Source organism: Sander lucioperca, chromosome 7 (genome assembly GCF_008315115.2).
Source record: "Sander lucioperca isolate FBNREF2018 chromosome 7, SLUC_FBN_1.2, whole genome shotgun sequence".
Lineage (NCBI taxonomy): Eukaryota > Metazoa > Chordata > Actinopteri > Perciformes > Percidae > Sander > Sander lucioperca.
Window position 1 is genome coordinate 40,017,247 of NC_050179.1, and position 22,411 is coordinate 40,039,657.

The window sequence follows — 22,411 nt, forward strand, 5'->3', positions numbered from 1 at the left end:
ATTTAAGGGCAGTACGTACGTTTATTGCACATGGAACTTGTAAACATGTTCCCCAATTAATTATGCAGATCTGTTCATTTAAAAACTAATCAAAATGTCAACATTTTATTCAATCTGTCCAGTTTTTTGGTGATTAGATTTTGTTAAATCTTCGTATGCACAATTGAAAATGTTGGTCTTATGGTGGCGCTAGAGATCAGCAGGTTACCATCGTCTGGGGATCAAGGACCGTGGTGGCCTAAAGGTTAAAGAAGTGAGCTTGTAACTGGGAGGTTGTCGGTTCAATCCCCAGACCGACAGGGTAAAATCTGGGTGGGGAAAGGGAAAGAGCAGTGCTTGTCCCTCCCTCATCACCACCACTGAGGTGCCCTTGAGCAGCTTGCTCCAGCTGCTCCAGTGGAGCTGCTCAGTGGCCAACAGATCAGACTGTGGTTGTACTGGGCAGCCTCCAGGTATGAATGTGGAACTGTGTGAATGTGACAGGTCGTCATTGCAATCAATCGACTTACCTGGATAAATAAAGGTTTAAAAAAAAAAAAAAGGACATCACAGTTAAATCCCATATCAATGTGACCAGTAGTTGGCAACACTCTCACAGCTCTGGATCAAGGGTTGAATGGACATTGTAAAAAGGTAAAAAAATGACGTTAGTGTCAATTGTCTGGATGCTAGACTTGCTCCTAAACTGGTTTCATCCTGCAGGACAGCTGTGAATGCAGATTGTTGTTAGACCTACAGCAGAGGGAGTGACTGAGCAGCCAGAAACACACAGGAGGGAAGAAACTCCTGACTGCAGTGAGCCTCGCTGTCAGTGTGACCAGACTAGAGAACAGCAGGTCAGTGGCCTTGTTGTGCTTAGCGATGTGGTCCCACCCTGACAGGAATACATTCTGCACAACATCCTGGTGTGTCAACCTCTGCTCTATTCTTTAAATGGCTTTGAAGGAAATTGTTTCTGTGTGGCAAAGATACAAGAGATGGTACTGAGGTGGGTGACCTTGTTAGAGTGACTAACAAATGCAACCACCTTGACAGAAGGAAGGTTAGACAAATACAATACCAGTATGGACATTTTGGTCTGTTTCCACACATTGTTCAACAAAGGGTTTTTGCATCCTCTAGTCTAATGCTCTTACACAATGATTATAATAAGGGACTATAAAAATATGAATCACAAAACTGATGCAAGTACCCGTAGGAGAACTCCCAATAGTAAAGAAATGGGAGGGAGAGCTGAGCCCTGAGGGGAACGCAATTAATTGGGAGACAGTTTGTTCTTGTTCAATTGTATTTGTTTGTTCTGTATGTTGTATGTTCAAAAATATAAAAAAAAAAAAAAAAAGTATATATATATATATATATATATATATATATATATATATATATATATGAATCACAGATTCATATTTTATTTCAGCCTTTCCATCTGTAGTGGATTCCATCCATGCATAAAATACAACTTGTGCTTCACTTTTTGTTTAAATCAGCAACGATCTTATAATAAAATAAGGTCAAACAAGATGGGAATTTTGAGACAGAAAGCATAGTGTCATCACCCCAGTTCCCCTCAGCATGATGGAGCGTTTTAGTGTCTTTAAGCTTTATGCTTTGGATGTATGATCCAAAACTTAATGGTTTGGATTCGCTCCCTTTACTCTCATTGTGCCGTTTCCAGTCGCAGCACCACGTAGTGGAGCATTTAGCAGCTAAAGAGCCAGTTATTTTTTCCCAGGAGTTTTTGGAGACCAAAACAAAAATATGGGTAGGGGTTTTTTGGACTTACATTTATAAGGTGACCAGAAACACAACTTTAAATATATGCTATTGTTGCTCCCTATTTGCTGGATGTGTTTGGTGGAAATTCACCGTATCAGCTTATAAGTTGATAATATGCCTGTGTTGTGTTCACAGCTTGTTACCACTGTCCCCTAGTGGCCAAGACATCGTTAATGTATATTTATATTAGTGTATATAATCTTTATTTCTTAATGCTTTGTTATTTGTATTGATATATTAAGAGTAAGTCATAAGCAGGGTCCAAAGAAAATATTAACTGTCAGAGGGTCTTGCTTTAAAAAAAAAGTAAAACATAAGGTTCCTTCCCAACCAAAATAACTTTCATACAGTCCCTTAACATGCAACCCATATCGATCACATCCTACTCAAGCTTTCTCAAAGTCCGTTCTTTCACAATTCTCTCCCTTATTCAGATTAAATATGTTATTTAAAGGTAGCTCACAGAGCACTCACACACACATTCTACAATTGCATAAGGAAATATGAAAGATGATGTCCCCCTTCAGATAGCCTGTTTGTGTTGGCTCCAGCCACGGGGCCACTTGGCACACTCCTTGCTGTGTTTTGAAGAGATCCGGGAAGTTTGGAGGCGTAAACAGGGCGGCCGGTTCAGAGGACTTAACAAACAAACTTCCCTCAGTGGTAGTAGCTGGCGCTGGTCAAACAGCTGCAGAGGATCAGAGAGGGTCAATGACACGGTCTGTTTTTGTTTTAGTGGAAGAGTTCAACACACTTATTTCAGCATCGACAATAGAGCCATAAGTTACTTGGTGTTAAAAAGAAGCGTTATGAATGACTGAGAATAATGTCTGGCTTAAATCATCTACTGACACCTGTAAAGTGCCTTCCAATGAAAGAATAATAAGCATAGACTCCATTAGTTCTGTGCTCCTTTGGCTTCTCTTCTTTTTCAGTGTGTTGTGGGCTAATGACTTATGCATTATACATAGTTTCTTCCTGTAACTGTGTGTTTAATTGGTTTCGACTCCCAAGAGGCTTTGTGGAACACCATGTCTACTTACCTCTTACTCCCCCCACCCCTAACCCCTTTCTGCCACCATCTGGATTGTTTTCCTGGTCCCCTTCTTTCTTTCTCTCTCTCTCTCTCTCTCTCTCTCTCTCTCTCTCTCTCTCTCTCTCTCTCTCATAGTGTATATACTATATACTCTATATATAATGTTGAAGGGAAAAAAAACATAATTACTTAACCATGAAAACTATTTAAAATGTAATGTTTTCAAGTTCTTTTGAGGCTATCAAGACACTGTGTCTCAAGTTGACTGTAGACATGGCAACATGTTTTTTTTTACATGTTGGTTTTTGTACGAATTATACAAACCAGATATAACATGTTAACTACTTAATTAGAACGGTCTCGATCATATCATCCGATTCAGCAATAAAAACGAATTTGAGCATTTCCCAAAATGTCGCACTATTCCTTTAAATATGAAACTTTTCAGAAAACAATCCCAACTCAAGGTCCACTTACATTACTAGCATTCTCCAGGCCTTTAAACTGCATCACATGGCTTTAATGAGTGGGTGAAGTTCTTGCTCCGTTGTCATGGAGATGGATAGTGTGACATGCAAGCTCATTATTATCCTCTAATAGTATTTACCATCTTCTCAACAGTTCCTTGAATATAGCACATATCCCTCCCCCCCCCCCCACACACACACACACACACACACACACACACACACACACACACCCTCCAGCATTATTCTCTTCCCTCTCCTCCCCCCAGCTCCCTCCCTTTCCTGCCGGCCTCTCAGCAGAGGATGTGTCTGGGAGAGAGAGTGTGTGTGAGGGAAAAGAGGAAAACCGTCAGTAGAATGGATATGTGCCCTCTCTCCTCCACGCGTTCTCCTCCTTCTTTGTCTCATCTCTTCACCTTCTCCCTCGCCAGCGTTGCACCCTGGGCACCCTCAGTACCGGAGACTCGTCGGTCGGACGGGCAGCTGAAAACTGAACTTCAATGTCTGCAGGGGATCAGAAGAGTGGTGGGGACAAGCCAGAAGGTAACTGGATGCACGCAGACACACACTGTTTGCCTGTTGACAACATGCTAAAAGGCCCACACCCACTTCATCTAAAGTCTTTCAATAGCTAGAGACAAAACAAAGCTGTGCATGGCTACAGTGTTACTTGTCTATGACATAAATTAATGAACTCTTCAAAAATGATCATTCAAGTATTGGGTTTAGAGTGATGCACTGATTTGTGAGCCAGCATTTGCATTTGATGACATATTGAACAGTTGCCAGTCAGTGTCAACAAGCTTTGGTGTGATGAAGGTTCCTCCCTGAACACAGGAGCTGTGATCGGGCTGTAATCTTGAGTGTGTTGTGGAAAAGATGGTCCAAATGCAATTTCAAATAGTTGATAAAAAGGTCCATTTAGTATTTTTTTTTTTGAGCTGTCAGTCATATCACACAATCTTCATCAGCAGATGGACTTTGCCCAGTTATCACGGAATTGTAGATGTTTCAATTTACATTTTTATGTACAGTACATAAAGACTTTCTTAGAAAAATGTCTATGACCACTGGGTTTGACGATCATGCCAAATGATCGAAAGCTAACAGCTACTAAATGAACTTTGTTGTGAGATTTTCTCAACTGCTGACAAGAATGAATACAACTGTGAGTATGCTATTTTTCATTTTAATGAAAATAGCCAAATTTAGAAGCAACAATTTAGCATTTTGGTATTAGACTTACATAAAATTGTTGCATTTTGGGGAACCAGATAAACAAAAGAATGGTGCAGCAGAGGTCGAGGTATCCTGACTTGTAGTCCCTAGTATAAACTCCAAACAATTAAGGATTCCACACTTTCCATAATGTAACTTAATACCATCTTTTGTGTTCCTCGTGATTAGTAAATTTACATTAACCATAGACTGTATATAAAGATGGACGACGTGTCTTCACTTCCTCCCACTGTACAAAATTGAAGCCAAAATATTCCAGATATGGTGCTGCCATCTTGGAGCTAGAGTCTGAGCCGCGGTATCAAAGTCCCGCCCATACACCTGCAGTACCAATCGCGCGTTGTCAATCATGACGTTTTCACCCATTTTTATAGCATCATTATAGCATAACTAATAAAAGCCAAACTTATCACAAAAATGTACACTTGAACAAACATCATTGTAATAAGAACTACCTAAAATGACAGAAACCATCTTTGGGAAATGTACTTTGATGTTTTTGTTTGGCCCATGTCCTATCCCTAACATGGAGGGGGCCACCAGGGTGTGATCCAGATGTTTTGGCTTCACTTACAACTCTATGCCTCAAACCCAGACATTAACATGTAAAATCGGAAGAGTGCCCCTTTAAAAACACTGAATATCTGCATAAAAAAGCGATAGCATTTCATGCAGAAGTAGGTCTGCCATCAGACAGGCTGAAATTCTCCACCATGCGCTATCACGACCAGAGAGTCTGCTGGTTTCCATACCAACTTTCCATTACCAGAGTACTATAGTGCAGTAATCTGTGAAGCTATTGTCCTCTGTGCAGTTGTGTTTTTGACTGTGCTGTTTTAGCACCAGCTTACATGACTCATCACTTTCCAGAATGTGAGCTCTATGGTTTATTGTTTTGCAGAGTTGCTGATGATGATGTTTCAGCACTCAGATTTAATGTTGCTAGGAGATAGCAGTGTCCCATGACCTCCTCTGAGACAGAGACAGTCCTGTTTGTGTAATTGAGACGTCCAAACATCCACACACAAACACACAAGAGTCATGAATGGCTATACTTACCAGGACCGAAACCTGAACTTTTAGTGATGACTGTTCTAATGTTATCTTAACACACTCAACCAAGCTGTCAACCCTAAAGTCACATAAAGACTGCTCAATGCAGCTGACCTAGCACAGCACATTACTCTCTGCTGAGTCACTAAGACCAATTAAGTTGTTTAATTCAAATTAATATCATGACTGAGGTGACTCTGATGGCTGCACAGCTGCCTGTCTAGCTCAGTGGTTCCCTAATCATTTGAACTGTTTAGTCATTATTTTAGCTACCTGTTTAAACTTCTGTGCTCGCTTGCTAACTAGTTTTCACACACTCTTACATAACTGCAACAGGTGGTGTTCAGGTGTTACAGTTGACTTAATGCTAATATGTTGACATATTTTTAATCAAATCAAAATTTCTATTTTTTCCAAATTAGTTGACCTACTCCCCAATCTTTCTACTGGCCTTCTGCAGTGGCTGGTCTAGCTGACCAACAGATGACAGATGATATCCTTCTTACCTGACTAGTAAACTGACAACAGAGCCTCAGTTCTCTCTGCTATAAAAACATCCTCTCCATTAGGGTACAGACTGTACAGCATATCCCATTCCCTAAACATCAATACTGCTGCTGCTTAGCATGCTCAAAATTGTCTTTTTTTATGGGTGATATGGTTGGTAGCTCAGCAGTGAACAGTAAAGGCATGGGAGAGCTGGGAGGACATTTGGGGACAATATTGGAAGCTATAACACAATCAGGGTGTCTTTTTTCTTGAGCTGGTAAATGCACATTAAGAAAAACATTGTATAATGCAATACATAATTGGTGTTGACAGAGAATTCTGTGAGCAAACCTTATCACACCACACTGGATTTTATTTCTCCAAACATTTCTTGGAGGCAGAGCTGCTATGGAGATAGAAATAACGACACTGTTATAACTGCAGAGTTATAACGGGGAACCCTAGATATGAATATATAATGCATGGTTCTGCTGCACCTCTAGCAAAACATGGACAAGTTTGTGAAAGGACTGCCAGGTAAACATAAAGCAGATGATGAAGCTATACCAAAATGTCACAACTACCAAAATAAAGATATGTTGCTGTGACCACATTTGATCTAAGGAGCCCCATTCGACTGCCAATTGTCTGGGGGTGCTTGAAAATATTTTTATCTATAAAAGGGGGCCCTGCAAAAAGAAAAAAAGGAAAAAAATGCCACTAAGTTAATCAATCATACGATAACCTATTGCCACACCCAATAAATATATGGCATTTGCAGTGTGAAATATTTACCTCTGCTCTTTCCCACTGACTTAATGTTGTATTTTATAAAGGTTATGCATTTTTCATGATGATACCAAGAGTGGCTTGTGTATCATAGTGTGAATGGATCACTAGTTGATTCTCAGGCAGAAACAGCCAATAATAACTAAGCCCTCATTGTTGCAAATGTGACATGTTAAATGTTGTGTTTAGTTGCTTAGTTAGCTGTTCAATTTACACAAGTCTGAGTGTGGTCTCTGGTTGTCAATGTTTAGACTAAACCAGGTTTACATCGGCACACACTGGCCAGTGAATGGTCACGTGAGATGTGTTGTCAGACATGTTGTTATGGATGGAGATCATTTCTGATACAGAGCCTAAACGCTTGTGTGGACGGAGATGGTTCATAAATGAAAACCTAGTAGTGTGGATGTAGCCTCAAACTTGTAGACTTGAGGACTTTTATCAGATTTTGCACAGCTGCCCCTGGATCCACAAAAGGCTTTATAGAACCTTTTTCACATCTGCAGGAGTACTGCCCAAGACCTGTAAACAGACTTTGATGTGTAAAATTGCTGTGTATTCCTCTTTAACTCAACAACAAACTCTATATTTTTTAATAATGTGGATGATAATGTTATTTTCCCCTCGTGTTCTGTCTATTTTTCTGTCAGACACGGTGCCAGTGGCTAAGGTATGGCCAGAGGTGGAGAGGGCCGAGTGTTTGGCCCGCGGTGCTGCTCTGAAGTGGGCTTCAGGTGTTTTCTGTCGGCCTGAGCATCTGGAACGACTGAGCCAGTACAAGAAGAGAGAGAGTCAGAGGACTGCCTCCATACACACCAGACTCAAGGTGACATTACAGACACACATGAAAACACACACAGACATGCACACGCAATATGATGCAATATGACCTGAGTTTATGAAATGGCCTCGTAAATGGTTGCAGCTGTGCACTTCAGAAGAAATAGTTGCTATTAGTCATCAGTGGGGATCAATAGTGACCACTGTGCTGCTGCTGCTTTCCTTTCAGTCCATGGTCCAGTCGTACCTGGAGGGGGTAGGCTGGGGTCTGGAGCAACTCCGGGAAGCCAGGGCCGAGCTGAAGGAGGTGTCACATGCTTTGAAGAAAGCAGGACTGGAGTCCAATCGAAACGCAGAGGGGGTGAAGTCTCTGGAGAGGCTGAGAGAAGTGTCTGTAAACCACCGTCAGCTCCTCGCTGCTGTCAGCAACCTGCCACGGCTTTACTCTGGTGGGAGGCTGCACGACGTCATTCATTTCTAATGAATTCAGTGAATGGTTAAAACATAAAGCATCCTACTGGGATCCATACTCTACATGGGGTAGATAAAATAGCAAGTATACTGGCAATATAATCAGCCCTACAATAAGCTTATGTTATTTTATTTTATGGTAAATTGTAGAATTTCTTTAGCAGGAAACAAAAATATGCAACTTCAGTTTTTAACAGACCAAATAAGCAGCAAGAGGTTATTGCATAAGTTGTTGACAGTTTGAGGAATGAAGTTATCTCTCCCTCCTCCCCTTCCTTGCTCTTTGCAGTGCGTAGCATGGTGCTGGAGACTGAGCGTCTAGTGGAGTCCCGGCGGCTCCTGGAGGCCCACGCCCGGCTGATGGATCTGGAGCGCTGGCAGGACGACATCCTCTGGCAGCTCCACGGGGCTAATGGGATGGCAGGAAGTGCACTCAGTAAAGAGGACCAGGAGCTGGTGGCCAAATATTTCTCTGGTGTCGGGCAGCTAGTGGACGCCCTGGGTAAGGACACGGGGGTAGACAGCTTCACAGTTTATGCAGTTATACCAGTTTAATTCATCCGACCTATTCAAAAGCAAACCTATACAGTACGGCAACTGTACTTGTTGTAGTTTAGTGCCCCATATTTTTGTATAGATATAAAAATATTTATGTATCCATAATTTATCAACAGAATTTCTTAGGAGTAAGACTCTATCGATTCTCAATCATTTTTTGTGCTGACCAAGAATAGCTCTATGGCTTCAACTATTGAAAACTATAAAACACTAAAAGATAGCACTGCATTTTTGACCGGTTAGGTTTTCTTAGTCTTTGGTTAGACATTGCCTTATTCAAATCAGAATTTTGACTCATTTAGACTGCGTTTTTTTACAGCCAAGTTCATGTGGGGCTGTTTGTGTAAAGACGATATTAAATGTATTTGACAAGTTTGGTTAAATGTATAAAAAGTTCTCAGGTATTGGAGTGCCACTGATACTGGAATACTATACCTGGCCCCACTGAGGATGAGACAGAGGAATAACAGCTGAAAAGATATTATTGTTTAGTCATTGTGATAAATTATACTAATGAACATCGCATCAGTTTCTCAGCTTGGAGGGACCATTGTTCTTGGATGCTTCTCTGATGTTGCTTTTATTTATATTTAAATATATGGCTACAAAATAGATTGTTTGTTCAATCTTCTCATTCAAATCAAAATCATGAGATCAAATTCAGACTCATCCTCTGCAAAGACATGGTGAGTTCAACTAGCTTTAGTTAAAGTTGAAGCTGTATTGGTTGCTTTTTTTTGTTCACTTGGGGGCAGCAGAACAAGCTCATAACACAACACTGACATATTTTCACACTGTTAAAGGTCCCATAATACGCTAATTTCCAGGTTTATACATATATTTTGCGTTTCAATCTATTGAGTGGCTGGTAAAATTGAATCACTCACTAGCCATTTTGCTGGTGGACGGAAACATTTATTTTGAACCCCGACTGTCTGTCTGAAATTTGAATATACCTGTATTTACCCCCCTGTGTGAAATGCTCCATTTTAGCGCCCGTCTCCTTGAGCCCCCCTCCTGAAAAAAAGCCCAGTCTGCTCTGATTGGTCAGAGTTTCCTGGTCTTCGCATCTGCGCTCTCCAAATCTCTTCACGGTCGTTGCAGCTGGGGAATGATTGTAACGGCACTGTAGCAGCACTTTCTACCTATATATACAGTACAGTATAGTTGTGACATCACAACCGTACAGAAGTCCTGACGGCTCGTTTAAAGGCACAGTTTCTGAATACGGACTGTGTGCATTTCTCTGTGGATTAAACGTTTTGATCCTTTCACAGTAATTATATTGCACCTCAAACTGCTTCATAATTAAAAAAAACTTGGCCACCTTTGACAACATAGGACCTTTAAGTTGTTTTGGCAAACATCTTAACAGAAGTTGCCTGTTTACACGCACGTTTCTAGCCACTCACCAACTCCTGAGGAAAGAAATCTCTAATAGATCTAGTAAAAGTAATAGAGTAGTTGCTTACTTTGTCTGTCTACTGATTGCTTCTGGGCAGGTAGTGTACACTCAGTTCATCAGAACTTTTTGCTAAAAGAAAAATAGCTAAAAAGCTACTTAATTGCAGCTGCAGCTATTTGGGGACAAGAAAACCAAAATGATGATGAGCTAAAAGATGCTAAAATAAAATGCTCTGCAGAGTTGAGGGGAAGTGCACATTTGGGTGATGATTTTTTTCGTGGATTTCTAACTACAAACAACACCTAAATCACCTCCTATCACAGTACACACAGTCATTTGATCGGTGGTTCAAAATATTGATCAGTGTAGCTTTAAAAATTATAATAGAAGAATATGGGAAGCCAACACAAGTGGGCCTGAAAATTCCCGTGTTCAAGATCAGGCAATGTAGTGTTTGTATCAGTGCCAGCTTAATGAAAACTTTAAAGTAGCTTTGATGAACAAACTGAATGACAAAAAAATATTAGAGCATATTTGATGTATGTAGCCTAGATAAGTGCAGTGAGAGAGTGATATTGAGTATCAGCAGCATTCATGATCATTGCCAGGCAGCATTGTTTCTGATGGAAGCACACAAGTCTCTCTCCATTCTCAACATCCACCCTGTCACTGCAGGTAAGGAGCTGTGGGCGGTGGTGAGCAGTGCTCTGGCTCTGGCCCGACAAAACCCAACCCCATTTGTGTCGGCGGTGAGGATTGTGGAGCGGGAGGAGGCCCTGGACCAAGCTTTCCTGGAGGAGAGAGGGGGGAGCAGAGGCAACACCAGGCCCCTGCCCCCAGGACGACCTCGCTGCTGGAGAGCATGCTTCTTCCAGGTCAGCACCAGCCTCTACAAACATAGTCTACATCGACAACGTTTGATTTCCGGCATTGCTCCGGTGCCGCCGGAAATTCCGCCGGATGTCCCTCATTTCGGCCGGATGTCTGTCCCCTTCCTCTTCCTTTGTGTTGGCGTTCTAACCTCTGGTGGATTTGTGAGGACTATGGTTAACTGCTCCTCAGATCTCTGCAGGGTAAATCCAGACAGCTAGCTAGACTATCTGTCCAGTCTGAGTTTTCTGTTGCACGACTAAAACTACTTTTGAATGTACACATGTTCCACCAAAACAAGTTCCTTCCTGAGACTATTTAGCAGAGGCACCATGGCTCCGTCCGGAGCTTAGCACCGCCCAAGACGATTGTGATTGGTTTAAAGAAATGCCAATACACCAGAGCACGTTTTCCTCACATGCCGGAATGCTGTGTGGACTAGCCAGACCTTCCTCCACAGCGCTGTGGAGGAAGGTCTGGCAATGCGAGACTAATCTTCGCTCTACTTTAGAGTCCAAAGTGAAGCAATTGTTGCAACAGCGCCATCTACTGGAATGTCAATGTCAACTCGATGTCAATACCGAAAAGATTTGCGTTCATTTTTTGTTGTTGTTTTTTTAACCTGGCAATATAGTTTCAGTTTAAGTTTTTCTTGAAGGTTTTGTTTTTTTCTTTAGTTTCAGTTGACTAAAAGTAACAAAAATTTTGACTGCTTATTTTTGTTTCAGTTAACTATAATAACCCTGCTCCTGTCTCACATGTCCTTCCTTTCAGGTACTAGAGGAAGCAGTTTCTGCACGGTTCCGCAGTGTTTCCTACCTGCACACGCGTGGTCCGGGTCTAGCAGGCCACCTCTCTGCTCTCCAACACGGTATCATGGCTGACCTGGCCACCGTACGCCACCTGCTGGAGCACTGCGTCCCCCCACACTACCGGCTAACAGGAGCCTACCTGAGGGCCAGCCACCGCTGTTTACATGCTCACCTGGCGCAGGTCAGTGATAGTGTGAGAGAAATACAACTATGTTGCACAATGTTTAGCTTTTGTAAAAGTCATGTAGGCTACAAATCTCTCTAAACAGTTACAGTGACTATTGCTTCTTCTATCATTTTCTGCTCTGCATGATCATAGTTTACATATAATATTAAGAGCCATGAGACTTTAATATTGTCTTTAAAGGGAAAAGTTGCCACCATTAATGTGGATGTCCAATCAATACTGATGGTATATGTAGTGGTGATTGTGTCAGCTCTGCCTACATGTACCAGGATGCATTGTTCACCAGCAGTGACTTCACTTAGCTCCCTTAGCTTTTTAGGTAACAAAATAAACTCTCAAAATGTCAAGAAAGCAAATATTCTTACACTTAAACTGAAAAATACAACTGTACACCTTCTGAATTCAAGTTTGACTCTTTGACGAACCAAGACGAGAATAAATACCTGTTAACGCATCATAAAACACACTTCATTCCAGACATAAATTAAATGCAACTCACCAAACCTGCCTTAGTTAGTCTTTCCACTGTTCTGTCGACAAACAACTCTGTTTATTTGTTTGAAAGTAATTCACAGAGTAAGATATGACAATAAGCCGGCTCCACACACTGTGTGCCCCCCTTGTCTCTCTCTGCTGTCCCGGCTCCTGTTGAAGCAGCGGCTCGTTGGCGGCTCTCACTCCTTCTTCGGAGGCAGACCATGATACAAAATACAAAGACAGCCCAAAAATCACCCTGCTGGTCTTGGTTTTCTTTTCCAGTCGTAAAATGTACATGGTAAAAAACTTTCGGTCATGACATCCTCTCGATAATGGTACCGTAGCTAGTTTGCAATACAAGAGAAAAGAACAGGGAAGTTTGGCATTGCGCCCCCAGCTAGCAGTGCTGAAGTAGCTTGTAGTTCTTCCGGACACCAGTGACATCACTGGAGGAAAGAAGTAGAGCAGATTTTGCAGCTGCGGCTGGCTCAGCCCCAGAGACACAGAGAACACTGGTAAGACCAGCAGGTTTTTTTATTTTTTACACCATTTGCCTTATTCAGATAGAGATACGGTTGAAAATCGCTGAAATTTCCTTTTAATGGATTTAACTGGCTGTGGATCCGAGGTAGAGCGGGTCGGTTCGCTCGTCCCTCCACATGTCAAAGTGTCCTTGAGCAAGACACTAAACCCCATGTTGCTCCCTGGATGCTGTATGTATAGCTGTCCACTCCTCCTAATGCTTAGGATGGGTTAAATTAGGGCTGGGCAATAATTCAATATAATAATTTATCGTCTTTCAATGGAATTATATCGTGATGAAATCATATATCGAGATATTGTCATATACGATTACATTGTCTAAATTGATGATTAAGCACATACTAACTCAATTTTCTCAGAAAAACTGTTGTGAAACATTTTGAGGGAATATCATTTGAAAAATTGTGGGTTTGTTTCACCATCAGACTATTTTTGTGCATGCATGTAAACATAGTCAGTATATAGCTGGAAAAAAAACATTGTAAAAAATATTTACAATACAATATCATGGCAATATTGATATTGATGTATTTGGTCAAGAATATCATGATATCTGATTTTCTCCATATCGCCCAGCCCTAGGTTAAATACAGAAAATTAATTTCACTACTTTGTACTGTACGATCATATGTCATCATATCATCATTTGGATCAATTATTTTCAAACTGGTGACAGGCTCATTATACATGTGTAAGTGATACTTGTGGCCTAGGTTAGCAGCTGGGACCTGGAGAGTGGGGAAATCTTTGCTGTGCTCAACTGGGTGTTACGCATCTACAACAGGTGAGATTCATGATTCTGTATTTTATTCTTTGTCTCTGTCTGTGTGGTTCTTTGTGCTTTAAAACAGTTTGTGTAATGTGTAGCTACATTTGAAATGAGGATTATTTAAGTTTTGATTTGAGGTGACTTGAGAGATGGAGGTCATTGAAGACAGAGCAGATGTAGTAACGTCTCTCACCAAACAATGTCTGATTATTTAAATGAAATGAGCTGGTTCGAACATGGAGATGTCCAGAACACAGGACCTTCTTCCTGTATTTACTTTCTTGCTCCCGCCCCCAGACACATCTGACCAATAAGAGGAGTGAACTTTCTTGCGTGATTTGTAATGATGCTTTTTGGTATGCTTGGAGTTTTTCAGGTGTGAAACGAAAAACGAACCAAGGGGGAAATCGCTCCAAGTTTAAAAACTCATCAACTGATTCAGACCAAAGAAAACAAACTATAGGCCTAGATGTGAAAATGCCCTTACTGAACATTTTATTTAAAATGCAGCGGATTAACTTTAATACATACGTTCTCTCATATTTCCTATCCCTTTCCCTAAATTACCACCTAATGAAGCAAAAACGTAACCAATACACAAAAAAAAAGGTAGGTAGGTCAAACACATATGCAACCTCTGAACAAGTGTAGTGAGATGCCATAGTTTAGCTTTAAAGAGTCATAAAGACTCTTATCACCTTGTGCTGCCCAAAAGTGAATTAGAAATGCGGCATTATAATGATTTTTATTCAACTTTCATATAGTGAAAATGTTTATTTTTGATTGCCAATGAACCATTTGGGCATTATAATGATTAGAGCTGAAACAAATCCCACATTTTGCTGCACAATACAATTGTCTCTTTCAGTCAAATTTAAAAATATTAATTTATTTGTTACTGTTTCAAACAAATTACAGTTTTGAATAAATAGCAGGATACATCTTTTGGTTATATTACCGTTATGTGACCCAGATAATGTAATAACACAAAATACACAGCCCATGAAGTAAACCAGGCCTCTTTATTATCATAAAACATTTTGTCTAACTGTACACCCCTGTCATTTTTGTTTCTATGAACGTGTAAAGGGTCAAGTGCCAACAACTAACAATTGAAATAATAATACCTGTTGGACATTGTCAACCATCAAAAGCTCAGAGTCTGACTGTCTTGATTTGGCAGCCCAGACATGATGGGTCACCCAGAGCTGGTGGCCGAGATGGAGAAAGTAGAACTGGGACCTCTCATCTCCACCGAGGGACTGGAGCAGCTGCAGAACAAATATGTACAAAGTGTTCGGGTGAGTCCAACACAAAAGTGTTTTTTTTTTAGAATAGGCTACACGAATTGTACCTCTACTGTATATCCTATGTATGGAACCTACATAGTTTAGGTAATTTTAGTATGCAGGTTTGGAAACTGAATTAAAAAGACATTCTACAGTCTGGATATACAGTACATAGGACTACACATCCTGTGTTGGACTTCTATCATATCACATCCTCCAACAATTTCTTCATGGATATCTATTATCTTTTTGAAAGGGACATGTTGACTACCTATGAAAATAAATGCAATTCATATCTGGGAAAGTTGGTAATATTGAAATTGAAAGTGCGAAAGAACCATATCAAGAGTGCTATAACATGTTGAGGAACATGATGGTATCTATGTTGTTATGCTAAGTACATGTGTGTGTCCATGTTGTTGCTGTTTTAGAAGAGTGTATCCGAGTGGATGCACAAAGCGTTACAGGTGGAGCTGCAAGACTGGCAGAGAGACCAGGAGCCAGATACAGACCATGAAGGTTTCTACCAAACCAGCCTGCCCACTATTATCGCACAGGTACAAGTACACAATGAATACAAAACACACACACACACACACACACACACACACACACACACACACACACACACACACACACACACATACACATACATACATTTCTCTTAAAAAAAGAGATCAAACTAACAGTCACACTCAGTAACTATCACATTATATATAATCCACAATATAAAACCTGTTCGCACAGAACAATCTTTTTTTTTTTTTTTTATAAACAATTATAAAACACAATAGGAATATTATGTATAGTGTAAGAATCGTACAAGACTTGAACAGTTACTTTCCAGTATTCAATCTTTCATCTGCATGTCAGATAGATGCCTCTGCATACACCTTTTGAAAGATTTATCTTTATTCAACCGGATATTCAGGGGTAACTTATTCCTGTTTGTTACTTGTATCCTGGTTCTGGAGCTGGACCAGCGTTTTACCGTCTCACAGATAACTGGGAGGTTGTGGAGCTTACAGCAACTCATTTGTTCACAGTATGTCAAGGCCCAGACAAAGTCTGGAGAGTGTCCAATTTGGTGATGTTGTCTGGCATCTCTGCTGTTTGCTGATGATATTGTCCTTTTGGCTTCATTAGAACCTGACGCCCAGTGTGCACTAAAGTGCTTTGGAGTCGTCTCTGGTCACAAGCTGTGGGCAGACACCAAAAGAGTGAACTTACTTGCGTAACGAAGTGGCCAAGATGTTTTCACTCCCTTGAGACACTGTTTGTAATGTCATTACATTTTAATGCTTATTGCTCCTTTAAATTAAATTAGCAAAAGATTGTCTCCCTGCTTCTCATTTTAAATCATAGTATCATTTTACCTGCCTAACACCACTATGGTGCAGTAGTGGTGTCGATTCTATGAGTAGTGATGTGTCATATTGGACCGTATATTTGATGTGGTTTTGTTTGTTTGTGGTACCGAGGTAGATGCTGGAGGAGAATGCCCGGGTGGCTCTGATGATCGGAGAGTCTCTACGAGACCAGACGATCCAAATGGGTCTGTATGAGATGGAGAACCTCCTAAACAGGTGTGGGTTCATGCAAGTTGCGCTAGTTGTGGCTGCCTGTCACACATTTTCTTTTCAGTATATCGAAACAGACTTGGGCAAGTTTTCACCTTCACCCTTTCATTCACCTCCATTCCTTCACATCGCAGATTTCGAGAAGCCCTGGTGGAATTTGGGAAGGAGCATCGCAGGAATTCGAGTAACAACAAAAACCAGTACTACCTCCACTACCTGCTGGCCTCCATCAGCAACTGCATCATCCTCAAGTGAGATAATGTCAGAGTGGTGGTGAATGGCCACTGAAAAGCTTTGTTACACAACTGTTTGGAATAATTTTGAACACGTTGGGGACTCTAAATAGGTTAATATCATGTTGGCAGCAGTGTGCAAAATCAACTTGTTTGTCCACCAACCAAATGGCTAGTGAATGTTCAAATGTTACCTGCCACTCAATAGACTATTGTGGTTTTTTTTTGGCTGGTCAGTGAAACAAATCTACGGGCCACTTGCATATTTTGCAGGATTTGGCTAGTGGATGGTGATCATTTTGTACCCTGATTGGCAATCATCACAAGTGGTGTGGTAATGTTTGCTGCAACTGTGTTTCTGTGTCCAAAAAGAGGTGCTTCATACTGCAAATAACAGAGAACTAGGAAAAGAGTGGATCAGTTTCTTGCCTGTGGGAAACGGTTGGAAAAAGGCTTTTTTTTTTATCTACATAAGCTAATCACAGAGACACCTGATAGAGATTAAGATGTGCAGTATATAATAGTATAACACTGAAAGGGGCCATTCTACATCATGTGTACTTTTACTTTTGAAATGTAAAGTACATTTTGCTGATACTACTCATGTATTTGTACGTGATTAGTTGTATGTTTTTATGTCTTTTATGTGGATGACCGAATTATTCTTTTTATCTGCAAAACAATTTTACCTGCGGGTATGAAATAAAATTACCTTGACCTACCTATTTTACATTGCTGTATTGCAACTTTTACTTAAGTTAGGGATCTGAACACTTCTTCCATCTCTAATTACAGATTATTAAATATGACAGTTCAAACACCATTTGATATTGAAGCAATGCATCAAACAGCACTGAGTTGCAGCATGAAAGCAGGGAGCTAGCTGCATGGAGATACATTATGTGTTTCTACACGAGACATAGTCATACTGTGTGTACCCTGTTTGCCTCCAAAACATGCAGCACTGCTCAACTTCCACGGCAAGAACTACAAACTTTGAGGTTAATCACATCACATGCAGTTGTCAAAGACTGGGAACAGCTTGCTACTTTCCTCTATTCTACTCCCTATAAGGAGGTTACCGTCTATCAGTTTGTCCTCAGCAAAAAGTAATAATTTGCAAATGTGCTAATTGTGTTAAGTAACTCAAACACAACAGCTCTAATGACCTGCCTGATAAAGGCTGTGCTGTTATTTATGTAGTAGCCCCGCCATTACAATAATTAGCAAAATAAAAGCGTAATGAAATTAAAAACCAATACAGGTCTTAGCAAAATCCACAGTGTTCCTTGTGTTCCATACAGAAAGTCCACAGAGAGCCTGCAGCAGCAGCAGTCGTCCCGGTCGGCGGGACAGTTATCTCGCACTCCTCCCAACCCTCTGGCAGCTCTGGACCGGGCAGTGAGACGGGCGTGTCGCCTGGTGATGGATCACCTCCTGCTGGACCTTCAGCCTTTCCTCCCAGGCCTGCTGACCCGACCCTGGCTGGTCCAGGGAGACCCCACCCCAAAACTGTGCTGCGTGCTGGAGCGTCACCTGGAGCTGTACGGCCGCGTTCGACCGCCCTGCAGACAGGTCACAGCTTTGCTCTGATTCTGTCTCCACTGTGTAGATGCTATTTTAGACATACAGACATTTCTCAGTGGTAGACCTGCTTTGGGCAATTTATTGGTTTATTAAAAAAATATCTCTTTTTTTAACTTTGCGATTCCGTCCGTGATTCTGTTATCACAGAAACTATTGGGCTTGACAATAATGCTGCCATCACTCTGTGACTGTCCCCAGCCGGGCCCTTGTCGGGAAAAAAAGACACTCTACGGGGCAAAACAACTTTTCTGGGGGAATCTGTGGTGTGTGGTCAACATGGCTGCTGAGTCTTATTATTGTGTGTACAGCGTCTGCAGGAGGAGGCCCAGTGGCTGATGGTGGTGGAGTACGTCAGGGCTCTGATGCAGAAGAGGCTGGTGTGTCGCAGCGCCGAGGAGAGGAGGCAGCTCGCCCAGCAGATGGTTCAGGACGACCAGCAGTTTCGAGAAATCCTCCACGGCCTGGTGAGACGGACTGACATTTGCTGTCATAATAAAAAATAATAATAATAATCATGAATGCACTTTAAAACTTCTACAAATTTTGTAGAATAAATCAATACTACAGTTGTAGTATTCTTTATTTGTAGCTGTCTGTGAGAAGTCTGGAACCTAGTCTCTGGAACCTAGTCTCGCATTGCCAGACCTTCCTCCACAGCGCTGCGGAGGAGGGTCTGGCTAGTCCACACAGCATTCTGGATGGGAGAAAAACGTGCTCTGGTTTATTGGCATTTCTTTAAACCAATCACAATCGTCTTGGGCGGTGCTAAGCTCCGGACGGAGCCATGGTGCCTCTGCTAAATAGTCTCAGGAAGGAACTTGTTTTGGTGGAACATGTGTACGTTCAAAAGTAGTTTTAGTCGTGCAACAGAAAACTCAGATTGGACAGATAGTCTAGCTAGCTGTCTGGATTTACCCTGCAGAGATCTGAGGAGCAGTTAACCATAGTCCTCACAAATCCACCAGAGGTTAGAACGCCAACACAAAGGAAGAGGAAGGTAACACACATCCGGGAGAGAAAAGAGCGTGATCCGGCGGAATTTCCAGCAGCACCGGAGCAATCCCGGAAGTGGAACGTCGTGGATATAGACTATCTGGAACCTAACTGAATTTATTTAATGTTATTGGGCCCCCTCCTCTTATTTGGGGCTCGCCATTTTGCACGTCCTGCATATGAAAATTGTACCTATCCAAATGTGTGTCTTAATGATATGATGATGATATGTGAATAAACTGTGATTTATGGCAAAATTATGACTAGATTACACTTTAATTTACCCTGATTGATTTGTTATGCTACTGTAGTATTAGATATCATACATTCTGTATTTTTGAGGAGTTTAAGTGTCCCACAAGCTTTTAGAATGGCTTTTGCATGAATAAAACACTGAATACTGATTACTCATACACATCTTATGGCATGCAAAACTATTAGCCAATTACAGTTTCAGTCCAAAGTATTGATATATGTTGTCAACATATCAAACTCATACATGTACCTGTCTGTAGGAAGGTGAAGGGTCAGTACCTGAAGTGAATCCTTTGGCCTTACTACCCGTCCTGGCTGACTTCATCCGACTGAAAGACCCCAGCATGCTCACTCTGGAAGTTTCTGGACTTGCAGCCAAATACCCTGACATCAGGTAATTGGACCTCACTCATTACCAGAGCTTTCTCCACAGCGCTGTGGAGTAAGGTCTGGCTACACCACAGATGCATTCTAGGATAGGAGAAAAAAAAACGCTCTGGGTTGTTTGCTTTTCTTTAAACCAATCACAATCGTCTTGGGCGGTGCTAAGCTCCGGAGGGAGCCACGGGTTTTGGTGGACCATTTGCACCCCGCAAAACAAAACGCCACATTCAATATTAAATGAAGTTAACTGTTGACACAATACAGTAATGTGAGCTATTTAAATGAGCCCACGATACGATATTCTGTGATTCATTGAAATGTATTGCCTTTTTTCCAACTTCAAATTACGTCCCCAAACATCTCACTTCAATGTTATTGCTGCAACATGGGATTGTCAGGTAGACAAACTGACCAACACTGTCATGAAAACCTAAACCATAAATGTTGTAAAAAAGTTCAATTCTCGTGCAATTTATTGCCTATGATCAAAGATTGATGCTTCGCGTCTGTGTAACTATACAGTATTGCCAGGAAGAATATCGCAAAACTATGCTGTATGGATTTTTTTTTCTCCACCCCTGATTAAAATCAAACTAGATCCTTATAGCAAAATGATTTAATACTAATGGTTCAGAAAAAAAAAGATTATTTTGAAGAGTTTTAATCCAACATGAGATATCTACCATTTAAAAAGCATGCATATTTTGTAATATTTAGCTTGTAATGAGCATCTTTTTCTGTTCCCTCAGTGAAGAACATGTGTCTGTACTGCTGGACATCCGTGGTGATGTCTCCAGGGACATCAGAGGGTCTGTACTGGACTTGCTGGAGCAGAGCGCCCCCCCTCTGCCTGCAGGATATCGGCCCATCTTCACTGACATCCTGGTGCCTCCCTCCACCATGGCCTTCTGTCTGCCCACTGCCAAGTGTGCATGACAGGGACACAAACTGTGGCCTAAACACACCTTTTTACATTAAATTCAGGGTGGATCTGGTTCTCAGGCAGATCTTTAAGCCAGGTGCCCATAGCTCGTCTTTACACTAAAATATGCATAAGCTGTTCCTGTAGGGCTAGGTATCATTCAAAAATGTTCAATACCGGTACCAATACCTTGACTTAGATACCGGTTGCTAAACGATACTTTTTTCGATACCAATTTTATAAAACAAAAAGAAATTACAACATTACGGCACAAATCTTTTTATTAATTTTCAGCTCCTACAACGTGAGCCGTCTCTGTGTAACGTAGAGTTTTCCCTGCGTGTCTCTACGACTGTAACGTTAGACAGCCAATCACAGACATTAGTAGATCTTGGTAGGAGCATGCTGCGTGCTGATTGGCTCACTGACACTGATTAGATTTACTCCTTAGGTATTAAAATTGGGTATTGAATGACAAGGCATGTTTTGATACTCAATACTACATATTACTGATGAAAAGGGTTTTTTGTGACTCGGGTGAACTGACATGTCAAGTGACATCCATCACATAACACAACAGCACCTACTGGAGATAATTAATCAGGGAAATGTGACACCTTTCTGAATCCTGACCAATAATTAGAAAGAGATATTCAAAGTCTACTTGTATCTTTTATCTGAATGTATTCAACTGCAAAGCCTGACATTTCCTGCTGAAGAAACTATTGGATTTTGAATTGGCAAATCAATTGTGATGCAATGTGTATTTCACACTGAGCTTAGTAGTCAAAGGTTTAAAATATAATCTAAATAAAACCTAATTTGCAAAAAGATGCAGTCCACAACTGAATGGTTGTTTTATGGTATGTAACAGAAGAAAGTAGCTATATCAGTATCATCATACAGTATAGGAATGTTAAAATATAAAGAGCATTTTATTAAAGCATCATCACATTACAGTTTGGACTTCAGGCTAAACATGGTTGTTCTGTGACTGAAGCATCCGACCTGAGGAACTTAGGCTGCTAACTCATTCCTTTTAAATCAATTTGAACTTGTGTCATGTATTTGTTGTTTTGTCCAATTTGATCTTGTATTGATGTTTATATTGTTGTTTTTTAATGTATTTATTGTATTTATGTATTATTTTTCTGACATTTCCTTTTGAATAGTGTTTGCTGTTGTTATTTTCCTTGTTTTGGTCCAACGCCATCCTCTAAAGCACATCATAAACTCTGTCACATAAATGTTTCAATAAATGCTTTATAAAGCAAACTTTTGTATTTTATGATATAAAAAGTCAGGCCAGTTAGTGGTTGTACTTTTCAAATGTTTAGATTACAGTCTCGCATTGCCAGATCTATTTCCACAGCGCTATTGTTATTTTAATGAAAATAAGTTCATTTTATGTCCCTGTAATAAATAAATCGAGTGAAAATGTCAGTCA

The 22,411-nt window shown here is 40.9% G+C and overlaps 1 protein-coding gene across 2 annotated transcripts; it reads left to right on the plus strand.

Moving 5' to 3' along the window:
* The first annotated feature begins 3,572 nt into the window (after window positions 1–3,572).
* exoc3l1 (exocyst complex component 3-like 1) lies at window positions 3,573–21,125 on the plus strand. 2 transcript variants are annotated; one of them, XM_031285483.2, is made up of 15 exons: window positions 3,573–3,822; window positions 7,500–7,675; window positions 7,859–8,078; window positions 8,390–8,602; window positions 10,739–10,938; window positions 11,708–11,926; window positions 13,666–13,736; window positions 14,905–15,022; window positions 15,442–15,567; window positions 16,496–16,596; window positions 16,725–16,841; window positions 18,128–18,398; window positions 18,719–18,874; window positions 19,919–20,052; window positions 20,792–21,125. In XM_031285483.2, the coding sequence occupies exons 1-15, from the start codon at window positions 3,780–3,782 to the stop codon at window positions 20,976–20,978; spliced, it is 2,352 nt and encodes a 783-aa protein (XP_031141343.1). In that variant the 5' UTR covers window positions 3,573–3,779; the 3' UTR covers window positions 20,979–21,125. The 2 variants fall into 2 exon arrangements, with proteins under 2 accessions (XP_031141343.1, XP_031141344.1); XM_031285484.2 differs by lacking the exon at window positions 19,919–20,052 and having other exon boundaries at window positions 20,792–20,884.
* The last annotated feature ends 1,286 nt before the right edge of the window (window positions 21,126–22,411 follow it).

What these genes read in the sequence shown, in the direction of transcription:
- exoc3l1 (XM_031285483.2), top strand. Translation starts at nt 3,780, where the DNA reads ATGTCTGCAGGGGATCAGAAGAGTGGTGGGGACAAGCCAGAAG. An exon ending in TACATGCTCACCTGGCGCAG is followed by an intron (nt 11,927 to 13,665) that starts GTCAGTGATAGT and finishes CTTGTGGCCTAG; the next exon opens with GTTAGCAGCTGGGACCTGGA. An exon ending in TGCCCACTATTATCGCACAG is followed by an intron (nt 15,568 to 16,495) that starts GTACAAGTACAC and finishes GTACCGAGGTAG; the next exon opens with ATGCTGGAGGAGAATGCCCG.